The 12,929-nt window shown below is 42.5% G+C and overlaps 1 protein-coding gene across 3 annotated transcripts in view; it reads left to right on the forward strand.

The window, feature by feature from the left end:
- The window catches only part of LOC134340143 (collagen alpha-1(XVIII) chain-like), a 108,591-nt gene that overhangs the window by 61,155 nt on the left and 34,507 nt on the right, over positions 1-12,929 (forward strand). For all 3 annotated transcript variants that reach the window (XM_063037038.1, XM_063037037.1, XM_063037039.1), the window contains exons 11-15: positions 1,016-1,066; positions 2,649-2,738; positions 4,036-4,071; positions 10,353-10,424; positions 12,587-12,697. In XM_063037038.1, the coding sequence (XP_062893108.1) occupies positions 1,016-1,066; positions 2,649-2,738; positions 4,036-4,071; positions 10,353-10,424; positions 12,587-12,697 (360 nt within the window). The remainder of the gene's footprint in view (positions 1-1,015; positions 1,067-2,648; positions 2,739-4,035; positions 4,072-10,352; positions 10,425-12,586; positions 12,698-12,929) is intronic.

Genomic DNA, 12,929 nt, shown 5'->3' on the forward strand with positions numbered 1-12,929 from the left:
TTTTAAGGCACCAGTAACCCACCTTTTCCCCTTCTCCTATCAGTAGAAACGGTTTTGCCAAGCTTAGTAGCTAAGCCACATGTGAAGGCCAGGAGCTGGACTTGGTTGTCAGGGGCTGTTTGAGACGCATGCCATTGGGAGCATTTAACAGGTAGCGGGAGTCTATCCTCATTACCAGCCCCAGCTATAACAACCTTAAGGAACCAAACAGAAGAAGAAGAAGAAGTAAGTAAATAAGTAATGCTGAGAACGAGTGTTCTAGGATCCTTGATAGTGAGCCCATAAGTTGTGGAATCAAGCAACACACATCAAAGTTGCTGGTGAACAGTTCAGTGTCGAAATGAGTGAAATTATCCACAGTGGTTCAGGAGCCTGACGGTTGAAGGGTAATAACTGTTCCTGAACCTTATGATGTGGGTTGGGAACCAGGTTATCCTGTGGCAAGTGGGGAGAATATTTTGCAGGTGGTAGCTCTCACAATGCAACAACCCCATCACGTGAGGCTCCAGTTGAGGTGGTTCTGCTAGGGGCTTGTCTTCCTCAAAGCACTACAGTTGGATGTTGGAGACAACCCCATTTTAACAAGGTGTAATCCTTCGTGGAACAAAAGAAACAAAAACTTCATTCATGGAGCCTAGCTCCTAATCATCAAAATTTATGAGCTCAATAATGTCACTGCAGAACGTGCCACGCCCATCTACCCAAAGGGTTTCTGTAATGGTTCCTCCTTTTGACACTTACCGTTCACAGCACTATTCATCTGGTTCAACGTGTGTAGAGATGGCACAAGTCTTGTTTCATCATGAGCTGCTCCCGTAAGTACATGATTGATGAAGTGTCTGCCACATTGATTCAATGCACTGAGTAGCCCTCTGCTTCCTAGCTGATGCCATGATAAAAGCAATGACTGATGCAGTCTTCATACAACAGTCCGAGTGGCCAATGGTTACCACAACACACTTGCTTCATTTTGAATTGAAAGAAGATAATTTATTTGTTGTTTCCATGTTTCTAGGGTGAACCAGGGCTTTCAGGGCATCCAGGGACTGGAATTCCTGGAGAAAAGGTAATGCTGAACATTCATATGAAGAGTAACAATGGAAAGATTGTAAAAATTATTCCATAAAATGCAACATCTTTGCTCGGTCTGTGGTGTGGTGCGGAGAGTGAATAGGCCAATCATTGTCCATCGCTATTTACTGCCACTTGGAATACTGGGGAATGAGTTACATAATGACTAGTGGAAACCAGGGAACAAGTATACTGAGAAACAGGCACAAACTGCTGGAGGAACTCAGCAGGTCAGGCAGCACCTGCGGAGGAGAATAAGCAGTCGATGTTTTGGGCCAAGACCCTTCAACAGGACTGGAAAGGAAGGGGTCAGAAACCCGAATGTAAGAAACAGGAAGCAAATTGCTCATTAGGGTTCCACAGACAGCCGCCAATCTGCTAGGATGTGGGAAGACAACTCTGCAATGCCTTGAAGCCAAGCCACCCTTCATCAACTATTCAACTTTATTCACCATACACTTGTACATGAATTAAGAATTTGCTGTGGTGTGTTGGCATGACATGCAACAAAAACAACATTCAACAATTATAAATAATAAAGAATAATATAAAAATAAAGTTGGAGATTAAAATACAAATATGGAATAAAATGTGCATAAATACACAAATACCTGCATGTATTTACATTGTAGACAGAATTGTAAAAAGTGGATTAATGTGTTTACAGAACTGTGACTGAAGTCATAGATAGAGGTAGGTGGGGGCTGACTTCAATGGTTGATCAGATTAACTGCCTGGGGGAAGAAACTTTTAAGATGCTGTGAAGTCTTTGTTTTAATAGCCCTATAGCATCTTCTAGAAGGAAACTTCTGGAAAAAGCAATTTGCTGGGTGAATAGGTCCACAATTTCCATCCACCTGAATCGTGCATGGGCTCTCCCTTCAATGTTGTATTGGATAAGCAGTGCCCCTGATTGCTTCATCTAGATCTTGTAACTGAAGCTTTACAGTCAGATTTGAACCCAAAAATTTCTGGTGAGACCATTCCTTAGAATATTATTTGCAGTTCTGGTCACTCAACTATAGGAATGATGTCATTAATCTGGAAAAGATTCGTAAGGATATTACATAGACTGGAGGGCTTGAGTTGTAAGGTGCAACTGGATAGGCAGAGATATTTTTCCCTGAGGTGGAGAAGAATGAAGGGTGAGATGATAGAGGTATATAAAATTATGTGAGGTATAGATAAAGTGACAGTCTTTTTCCCAAATAGGGGAGTCTAAAGCTAGAGAACATGGATTTAAGGGGAGAGGGTAAAGATTTGAAAGTGACCCAAGGGGCAATTTTTCATACAGGGTGATGGGTATATGGAGCAAGTTGCCAGAGGAAGCTGTAGAGCCAGGCACAATATCAACATTTAAAAGATGTTTGGACAGCTACATGGATAGTAAAGATCTTACAGTGACATAGGCCAAACACAGGTAAATGGGACTAGCTTGATCAGCGTGAATGAGTTGGATCAAAGGGGCTGTTTCTATGCTATTAAACTGTATGACCTTTGATTCGAAGTTGAGAGTGAAGCACAGCTCAGATTGCAATTGCAATAAACCATGGATTGAGTTATTTTTGGTTTGTTAGGGCGCAAAAGGTGACATGGGTCCTCCAGGGTCTCCAGGACCAACGGCAATGTGTCCGAGTGATTTAGAGTATCACGACCGGTACCACAAAGTAAGTGATGAAAACGAATGTTTTTAAAATAGCATTTCACATTGTTTACTATTTTATTTCTGTTCCAGCAAAGCAACAATCTGCAGTCTTTAAATAAAGGTTGAAAGACAAATATTGCTCAATTAGATTTTCTGTTACAGTCTTGGACCACGTTGTTGTAATTTTTTCCATAGACATTCAACCTCCCATTATGGGTTTTCAATACACTGGACAGAAGGTGGACTGAGCACTTGGAATGTCAATGAGAGACCCAAGCCAGTTCTACAGTCAGATCTTGTTTTATTATCACTGGAAGCAGTGAGTCATCAGTATGCTTGGGAGAGAGTAGACCCATCTCCATAGCCCCAACACAGGAGTGAACTCTCAATGGAACAGGGATGTGGAGAGATCCGAACTGGATGGGCAGACCCTTGTGGAGCTAGTAAGGCTTCAAAGTATAATCACTGGCGCAGCTGATGTTGCTTCCATTTCACAGATGGTCTGACGTGGTCCCTTTAAGATGCTGCTAGGAGTGCCCCGTTCCAGTGGCAGCACGTGCTCCACTCTACTGTACTTGGAATGTGACCCATGTATGACATTCAAGTCACTTCTGTCTGTTTGCCAGCTTGTTCATAATCCAGGCAGCAGAACTTTGGCTGGGGTATTGGACACTGAAATTTCAAGCCCAAAATACTCTGCAGATGCTGGGGTCAAAGCAACACTCACAACACACTGGAGGAACTCAGCAGGTCGGGCATCATCCGCGGAAAAGATCGGTCGATGTTTCGGGCCGGAACCCTTCGTCAGGACTGTAGAGGGAAGGGGCAGAGGCCTTGTAAAGAAGGTTGGGGGGAGGGTGGGAAGGAGAAGGCTGGTCGGTTCCAGGTGAAAAACCAGTAAGGGGAAAGATAAAGGGGTGGGGAAGGGAGGTGATAGGCAGGAAAGGTGAAGAAGGAATAGGGGAAAACACAATGGGTAGTAGAAGGAGGTGGAACCATGAGGGAGGTGATAGGCAGCTGGCGGAGGGGGCAGAGTGAAATAGGGATAGGGGAAGGGAGGGGCAGGGAATTACCGGAAGTTGGAGAATTCTATGTTCATTCCAAGGGGCTGGAGACTACCTAGACAGTATATGAGATGTTGCTCCTCCAACCTGAGAAAGACAAGTTAATGGTGTGGACTGCAGAGATAGTGTTTGGAGGAGGCAATCTCCTGTTTCTATTGACACGGGTTTTTGGCTCCAAGTAAAAGATGAGAGGAGCGGAGGTCTCAGACATTCTGTATTCTGAGTTTCTAATTGTGTCTTCATGCTTGATTAAAGGGTGAAAAAGGTGACCCCGGTCTTCGAGGTGAAAAGGTAAATGTTATTTTCTTCCTCTCAAGAATTTCACTTGTATTTTTAATGAACAGTTCTGATCCTTTGCCTCACTGATTGCACATAAACATGTCATTTTTGTAAATTAAAAGAATAGCTGATATTTTACATCCTTGCCAAGTACCACATGCCTCAGCAACTGGTAGTGAGGGTACTGCAGGCTGACTCAAATCGATTATGGGACTCAGATAATTATTCCTGGCCTATGTGTGCTACCAAAGCCAATTACTGGTGATCCCAGCAATCCTACCTCACCCATAGAACACTATAGACTATATCTTGCATTCCTTTGGGCTTGCTTCTAATTGTATCTTTGTTTCAATGTTTGTTTTACACAAACCTTTTCACCTTAATTTATGTGGACTTTATGTATAATTTATGCGATGTGCATGCTGTCCAAACCTACATGCCTGTAAAGCTGCTGGAGAGACTTTTCATTGTACCTGTATCTCGCACTTGCCAACAATCTTGACTTGACTTGACTTGAACCCATCAAAGTCTTGGCACGTGGAAATGTAATTTCTTATCCTTCTTTCTTAACTAATTTTCTGGAATTGAGCAAATCAAGCACAATTCCATGCTTCAATGCTGAACCTTCCTGGTCATTAAGGTGCAACATTTTACGGTGTTTCTCAACAATGCAGTGAACACAACCCTATCAGTGTTGGCCAAAACCAGCCCAATAAATTGGCACAACGGTGTGTCAACTTCATGTGCTATACGAGGGGATGAGGATGACTCCAGATTTCAGTTCGTGATTTCATTCATGTGTTCCTGAACGGAAGAGGTGAACATTCATTCCATTTAAAAAGTAAGTCAAATAACTGAGAACACGAGGAATTCTGCAGATGCTGGAAATTCAAGCAACACACATCAAAGTTGCTGGTGAACGCAGCAGGCCAGGCAGCATCTCTAGGAAGAGGTACAGTCGACATTTCAGGCCGAGACCCTTCGTCAGGACTGACTGAAGAAAGAGCTAGTAAGAGGTTTAAAAGTGGGAGGGGGAGGGGGAGATCCAAAGTGATAGGAGAAGACAGGATGGGGAGGGATGGAGCCAAGAGCTGGACAGGTGATTGGCAAAAGGGACATATTGCATTCGGCGCTCCCAATGTGGCCTTCTATATATTGGCGAGACCCAACGCAGACTGGGAGATCGTTTTGCTGAACACCTACGCTCTGTCCGCCAGAGAAAGCAGGATCTCCCAGTGGCCACACATTTTAATTCCACGTCCCATTCCCATTCTGATATGTCTATCCACAGCCTCCTCTACTGTAAAGATGAAACCACACTCAGGTTGGAGGAACAACACCTTATATTCCGTCTGGGTAGCCTCCAACCTGATGGCATGAACATCGACTTCTCTAACTTCCGCTAATGCCCCACCTCCCCCTCGTACCCCATCCGTTATTTATATACACACATTCTTTCTCTCTTTCTCCTTTTTCTCCCTCTGTTCCTCTCACTATACCCCTTGCCCATCCTCTGGGTTTTCCCCCCCCTCTCCCTTTTCCTCCTCCCTGGGCCTCCTGTCCCATGATCCTCTCATATCCCTTTTGCCAATCACCTGTCCAGCTCTTGGTTCCATCCCTCCCCCTCCTGTCTTCTCCTATCATTTTGGATCTCCCCCTCCCCCTCCCACTTTCAAATCTCTTACTAGCTCTTCTTTCAGTTAGTCCTGACGAAGGGTCTCGGCCTGAAACCTCGACTGTACCTCTTCCTAGAGATGCTGCCTGGCCTGCTGCGTTCACCAGCAACTTTGATGTGTGTTGCTCAAATAACTGAGAAAATAAGTTCATATTACACACAAAAAAACACACATACATACACACAGTTCTAGGACAGCTACTTCCCTTCAACCATCCAGTTTTTAAAACAACTCACACAACCCTAATCACTAGAGTTTAGCAACACTAGCATTACTTTGAACACTGCACTAAATTAGACTTTTTTTGTTCTACAACAAACAACAGGAATTCTGTAGATGCTGGAAATTCAAGCAACACACATCAAAGTTGCTGGTGAACGCAGCAGGCCAGGCAGCATCTCTAGGAAGAGGTGCAGTCGACGTTGTCCTGACGAAGGGTCTGGGCCTGAAACGTCGACTGCACCTCTTCCTAGAGATGCTGCCTGGCCTGCTGCGTTCACCAGCAACTTTGATGTGTGTTGCTTTTTTTGTTCTAATTGTGTTTATACTTGTAAAAATTGTGGTTAATTTATGTTTTTCTCATGAACGTTGCTTATATAAAGCTGCGAGCCCGTGATGCTGCCGCAAGTACATTTTTCATTGCACCTGTGCATACAGGTACTTGTGCATATGACAATAAACTTGACTTTCATTTTGACACAGAGGAAAGCTAAGAAACAATAGCAGGTGTGCATCTCAGCTCAATCCAGCTGCCTTAGCCTCATGTCTTTTTAAAATTTTGAGAAGCAAAAACCTATCAAACACAGTTACAAAATAAAATTAATGAACATCATTTGCTTGTTATGGGAGGGAATTCCACACATCTCACTCTGTGTGAAGATGCTTCCTAACTTTTCTCTGAAGGAGCCTTGCTCACATTCTCCTTATCTCCAACTTTCCATCTAACTAGACACATTTTCTTCTATCTGCATTATAATTTCTTTCCAAAATCCCATAAATGTCAATTGACCAAACATACACACTCCACCACTAACTGACAGTGGCTTTGGTATGTACAATCTAAAAAAAATACTGCATTCACGCCAACAGCGCCTCTCAAGTTCCTACACCATTCAGGGTGAGGACAGCAGGCACATAGAAACTCCAGCACCTGCCAGTTCCCCTCCAGCTCACACACAATTCAGTCTTGGACATATATACAGTAGCTGTTCCTTCATCATCAAGGAACATCTCTGTAGCACTGGAACACTTTATTCAACAGTACCATAGACTACAGTTCAAGAAGATGGCTTCCAACATCTTTTAGAGAGCACTTAGGGATGGCCAATTGATCCTGATCTTTCTGATAATACACATGCCATGATCAGTAAAAGTAACGATTAAGTCATTTAAAATAAAATCAATACCATTTCAGGACATTAATTTGGAAACTTGTAAGTCACCTTATAGCTGCCTATCTCCCTTACAACTGTTCTTCTATATTGAAATGAACTGCATCAACTTCTCACCGAGATCTGGATAAATGAAGATGTACCAGCAGACTTTAGAGACTCAGCAATCGGTGCCAGCTACAAGAGGAAATGCGATCGATCCGAATGTGGAAACTATCGTGAAATTTCCCTGTTAGCAACAGCAGGAAAGATCCTCACCCACATTATGAACAACCAGCTCAAGCCTTTAGCTGAGAAGATCCTTCCGGAGACACAAGCCGGTTTTAGACCATCACGTGGAGCAATCGACATAAATCTTCACAATGCGACATACAAGAAAAATGTCGTGAACAACTTCAACCTTTGTACATGGCATTCATCGACCTCACCAAAGCCTTTGACTTGGTATCAAGGGAACTCCTATGGGATGTCCTATCCACCTATGGATGCCCTGAAAAGTACAATTGAATCCTGAGACTCCTCCACAATGGCATGCTTGCCACAGTCATGGTCAGCAACAGTAACTGTGAGTCTTTTCAAGTTAGATCAGGAGTAAAACAGGGATGCGTGATTGCCCCAACTTTGTTCACCATCTTCATTGCAACATTCATCCACATCATCAAGGATGACCTACCCCCCAGGAATCGAAATTGTCTACAGAACGGATGGCAGACTTTTCAGTCTGGCCCGTCTCAAGTCCAAAAACAAGACATCCACGAGTTCCAATACACAGATGACAACAGTGTTGCAGCTCTTTCAGAAAACCACCTACAACAGAGTCTGACTGCCTTCAACTGTGCATACTCGAAACTTGGACTTACTATCAATTCCAAGAAGACTCAGATCATTTTCCAACCGTCACCAACTGAGACAAATCGGATAGAACCATCAATTCAACTTGGTGAAACAACCCTGGAAAACGTGGACCACTTTCTGTATCTTGGAAGTCACCTCTCCTCCAATGTCGACCTTAATGATGAGATCCAACATCGTCTTAAATGCACTGGAACAGCTTTTGGATGTCTCCAAACAGGAGTCTTTCATGATCGTGACATCCAAACAGACACCAAAATGTTAGTGTACAAAGCAGTGGTGATCTCAATGCTCCTGTATGCATCAGAAACCTGGAGAACATACCAACAACATCTGAAGGCACTTGAAAAGTTCCATCAACGCTGTCTTCAAAACATCTTAAGTATCAGCTGGGAAGATAGAAGAACCAACGTCAGTGTGCTAAATGAAGCAAAAACAACAAGCATTGAAGCCTACATCATCAAGAACCAACTAAGATGGAGCGGTCATGTTGTTCGGATGAAAGACGAACGTCTGCCAAAACAAATCTTCTACTCCCAGCTTAAAGAAGGCAAACGTAAAAGAGGTGGACAACAGAAGAGATTCAAAGACGTCTTAAAAGCCAACATGAAGAAATGTAACATCGACATCAACAATTGGGAAACCAATGCCAAGGACTGGAAACTCTGGCAAGCCATCATCCGAGAAGGAACAGCAATTTTCGAAGCCAACAGATGTGCAGAATTAGAAGAAAAGAGAAGAAAATGGAAAGAGAGGCAGCAACAACCAAAGCCCAATCTGCCATCTGGAACTACCTGTCCTGAATGCAGAAGAACTTTCAAAGCCAAGATTGGACTCAAATGCCAGTTGAGAGCCCATAAATAGATCAACGGAATGAAGACCATCATCCTCAACCTCGAGGAATAGCCACGAAGACGACGACTGGGTTTAATCTGGCACACATTCAGCAGCCAGGCAGGGCTGGGCAACTGAGGACAGTTAAGCATTGGACAGCAGCTGGAAAAACTCCAGAAAACACCAGTCAGGAAGTTTGGGACTTTTACTCATGTGCAAACTCCCTGACATTAGTGATGGGGGAGCAGCAGCAAATCCACACAGAAGTGTTGATATTTCTCGGGAAATTCTGGGCCAAGCTCACAGATGGAGAACGGTTATTTTGTTTGTTGTGGAGCTGATGTCAGAACCCCATCAACTGAGGAGAAAGGTTGGGAAGATATACATTTTTACAGAGATTTTCCAAAACAGGAATGCTTTGTCAAAGGCAGACATTAAAAATCAGAATCAGGTTTATTATTACTGACATATGTCATGAAATTTTAAAATTGACTATAAGTTACAAAGAGAAATATAAAAAAATAAGTAGTAAAAAAGTGAGCAAAATAGTGAGGTAAGTATTCATAAGAACATAAGAAATGGGAGCAGGAGTCGGCCATCTGGCCCGCCGAGCCTGCTCCGTCATTCAATAAGATCATGGCTGACTTGGCCATGGACTCATCTCCACCTACCTGCCTTTTCCCATAATCCTTAATTCCCCTACTATGCAAAAATCAATCTAACCTTGTCTTAAATATATTTACTGAGGTTCATGGACTGTTCAGAATCAGAACCTGATGGCGGAAGGGAAGAAATTGTTCCTAAAACATAGTGTGAGTATCTTCAGACTCCTGTACTTCACTCATTTCAGTTTAATAACATCTTTCCTTTAGCTGGGAGACCAAAAACTGAACACAACAGTGCACTCTAACTAGTGTCCTGTACAACTGTACCATCACCTCTGAAATTGGATACTCAACACCCAGACTTGTGAAGGCCAGCATGCCAAAAGGCTTCTACACTGCCCTGTCTAAAATAGAACTGAATTACACATGACAACAAAATGCATGGATCATTTTAATGTGCAGAGACCCAGAAAGATTTTGCCCCGACCCAGGAATACAAATATATTATTTAATCACTGGAACTTGTTCTCTCATTCTGTGAGATCTACATCCTATATTCATACACATTCCTATGCTCGATATCACTTAATCACTTTGGTTAACAAAAGTCTAGCATCCGCAAATGTAAAACTAAGAATTGGCCAAGAATCAATTGTTGATTTTGAAAGCTTCAAATGTCTGCCATCTTGAAGAAGTGTAGAAATGTTTTTGAAGTTCCTTCCTAAAAAATACTTTGGCTTGAATTTTTAAACTTTTTACTCTGGTCCTCGATTCCCTAACCAACAAATTAGCATCTCCCTACCTCCACAGTCAGTTTCCCTTGAATACCCTGAAGAATTTCAAACAAGTCCCTCAATCTTCTAAATCCCAGGTAGTCTAGCCTTGTTTATTTAATGCATGATGATTCATAATCTCATTTTGCCTCTCAAATATAGGGAGTCCCTGGAATGCCTGGTCCTCCAGGTCTGCCAGGTTTGCCAGGCTTCACTGGAGAACAGGGAAAGCCGGTCAGTATTACAAGTTTTAAAAATGTGTAATTGTTATTTAATTTTTGTGCTCTGACTTCAAGCTCGATCTTCTAAATGCATGTGTCGAGTGAAAAGATGGTGGTCCCTTAGCTTGTAATGTGATTTACAATGCTAGACCAGCTTCAGAAGTAGAAAGGACTGTGATATTGTTCTAACTAGCTACAACCTGAAATGCTACCACGTTCCACCAGTCTGTTTCATTGGTCTAATGCTACCACTACAAGACAGGGCAGAGAGTTCTTATGTTGGAGTTAAACTTTGTCCCAGATCACTAGCATTCACAAGCTAATAGCTGCATGTTGGAACTTGTTTCTTAAATCTGAAGTAGCTCACAATTCTGACAAAATTGCAAGTACAACACAAATGACAAAAGATGAACTTTAACCCAGGAGTGAGTGTTGACAATGCTACAATACATCTTTCTGTATAGGGGAAAGTGCTATTGATATACCATTGCACTGGTCAATTTACACTCAGTGACCACTTTATTAGGTACAGCTGTACACCTGCTCATTAATGCAAATACCTGAGCAGCCAATCGTGTGGCAGCAACTCAATGCATAAAAGCACACAGACATGGTCAAAAGGTTCAATTGTTGTTCAGACCAAACACCAGAATGGGGAAGAAATGTGATCTAAGTGACTTTGATTGTGGAATGATTGATGGCGCCAGACGGGGTGGTTTGAGTATCTCAGAAACTGCTGATCTCCTGGGATTTTCGTGCATAGCAGTCTCCAGAGTTTTCAGAGAATGGTGCAAAAAACAAAAAAAAAAGACATCCAGTAAGTGGCAGTTCTGTGGGTGAAAACAGATTGCTCATGAAAGAGGTCAGAGGAAAATGGCCAGACTGATTCAAGCTGACAGGAAGGTGATTGTAACTCGCGTAGCTACCCATTACAACAGTGGTGTGCAGAAGAGCATCTCTGAATGAACAACACATTGAACCTTGAAGTGAACCCCTCTACAGCAGCAGATGACCATGAACATACACTCAGTGGCCACTTTATTAGATATCTAATACGGCAAGTTTATATGGTGAATAAAGTTGATCCTTGATCCTTGATTATTGTCGCCATCACAATTTGCTCGTGAGGGTACAAAAATAGTTAAGATTTTAGAAAAAAGTTTGGGTGCTCATATTACTGAATCCCTTATTCAGTTTGGAAATGAAACCTTGCAGATCCTGTCACCTACTATTTTAATTCACTACAACATTTCGACTCTGATCCCTCTGTCCTTAACCTCCTGCACTATGACAATGAACTGAGTGGAAGCTCAGGGACACTCCAACTGGGCAATTTACAGTATTGCTTCAATAGCACCCAAAGACTAGTTTCTACTCTGGGATCTCTTAGGATATTGCATGCAACCACATTCAACTGCATGCATTTGGAGATAGTGGTGAGTCTTTGTCCAAATTGTGAAGCCAATGGGAGGACTGGCAACTCCCAGTCTGTGCAGACGTCGATGGTGTGTTGGTCAGGGTGAGACATGCAACAAAAAAAAACAACATTCAACATTTATAAAGAATGAAGAATTACATAAAAATAAAGTTAGAGGATAAAGTACAGATATAGAATAAAATATGCATGAATACATACTATAAATGCCAGAATTATAAAAAGTGGTTTAAAATGTTTACAGTGCAGTGACTGAGGTCAGAGGTGGGGACAGAAAGGTTGATCAGATTAACTGCCTAGGGGAAGCAACTTGTAAAATGGCGTGAAGTTTTTTTGTTTTAATAGCCATATAGTGATTTCTAGAAGGGAGAACGCAATTTGCATGGTGGATAGTGTCTTCAAAGATTTTCCCTCCCCACTTCTTTGTCCTGGACACGTACAAGTCCTGAAGTGAAGGTAGACTGCAGCCAATGACCTTTTCTGCTGGTGTGACAGTTTGCTGTGATTTTCGTTTATAGAGAGGGAAACTTGTCCTAACATTAACAGTCTAATTTTTTTTTCCAACTGGGATTTATAGGCTTAAAGAGCAGTCTTGGCCACTGTAAATACTTAAAGAATTTAAAAATGAGTTGATAAATGTCTGTCTGAGGATCACTTTAGCGAGCTGTGTTACTCTGCTATTTATTACACACCATAACTATGTTTCTTTGCTCCTTATGTTTCCGTGATCTGTGATACAGGGCGTCTGTGAGCAGAAATGTGACAGTCTACCAGGACCGCCAGGTCCCCCTGGACCTGTAGGCCCACCTGGTCCAGTATTTCAGAAAGACGTTGACACTTCCTATCACCAGGTAAATGTTATCAGAATTGGGATTCTTTTCTGGAACTGTAACGTTTCCTTATTCACGAGTCCCACCTTGACAGATGAAATAAGAGTCTGTTTGCTTTGTAAGCTTTTATAATGTGGACACGAGGGATTCTGTCGATGCTGGAAATCCAGAGCAACACACACAAAAGTGCTGGAGGAACTCAGCAGATCAGGCAGCATCTATGGACAGGACTAAAGGGTCGACGTTTCAGGCT

Source organism: Mobula hypostoma, chromosome X1, assembly GCF_963921235.1.
Source record: "Mobula hypostoma chromosome X1, sMobHyp1.1, whole genome shotgun sequence".
NCBI lineage: Eukaryota > Metazoa > Chordata > Chondrichthyes > Myliobatiformes > Myliobatidae > Mobula > Mobula hypostoma.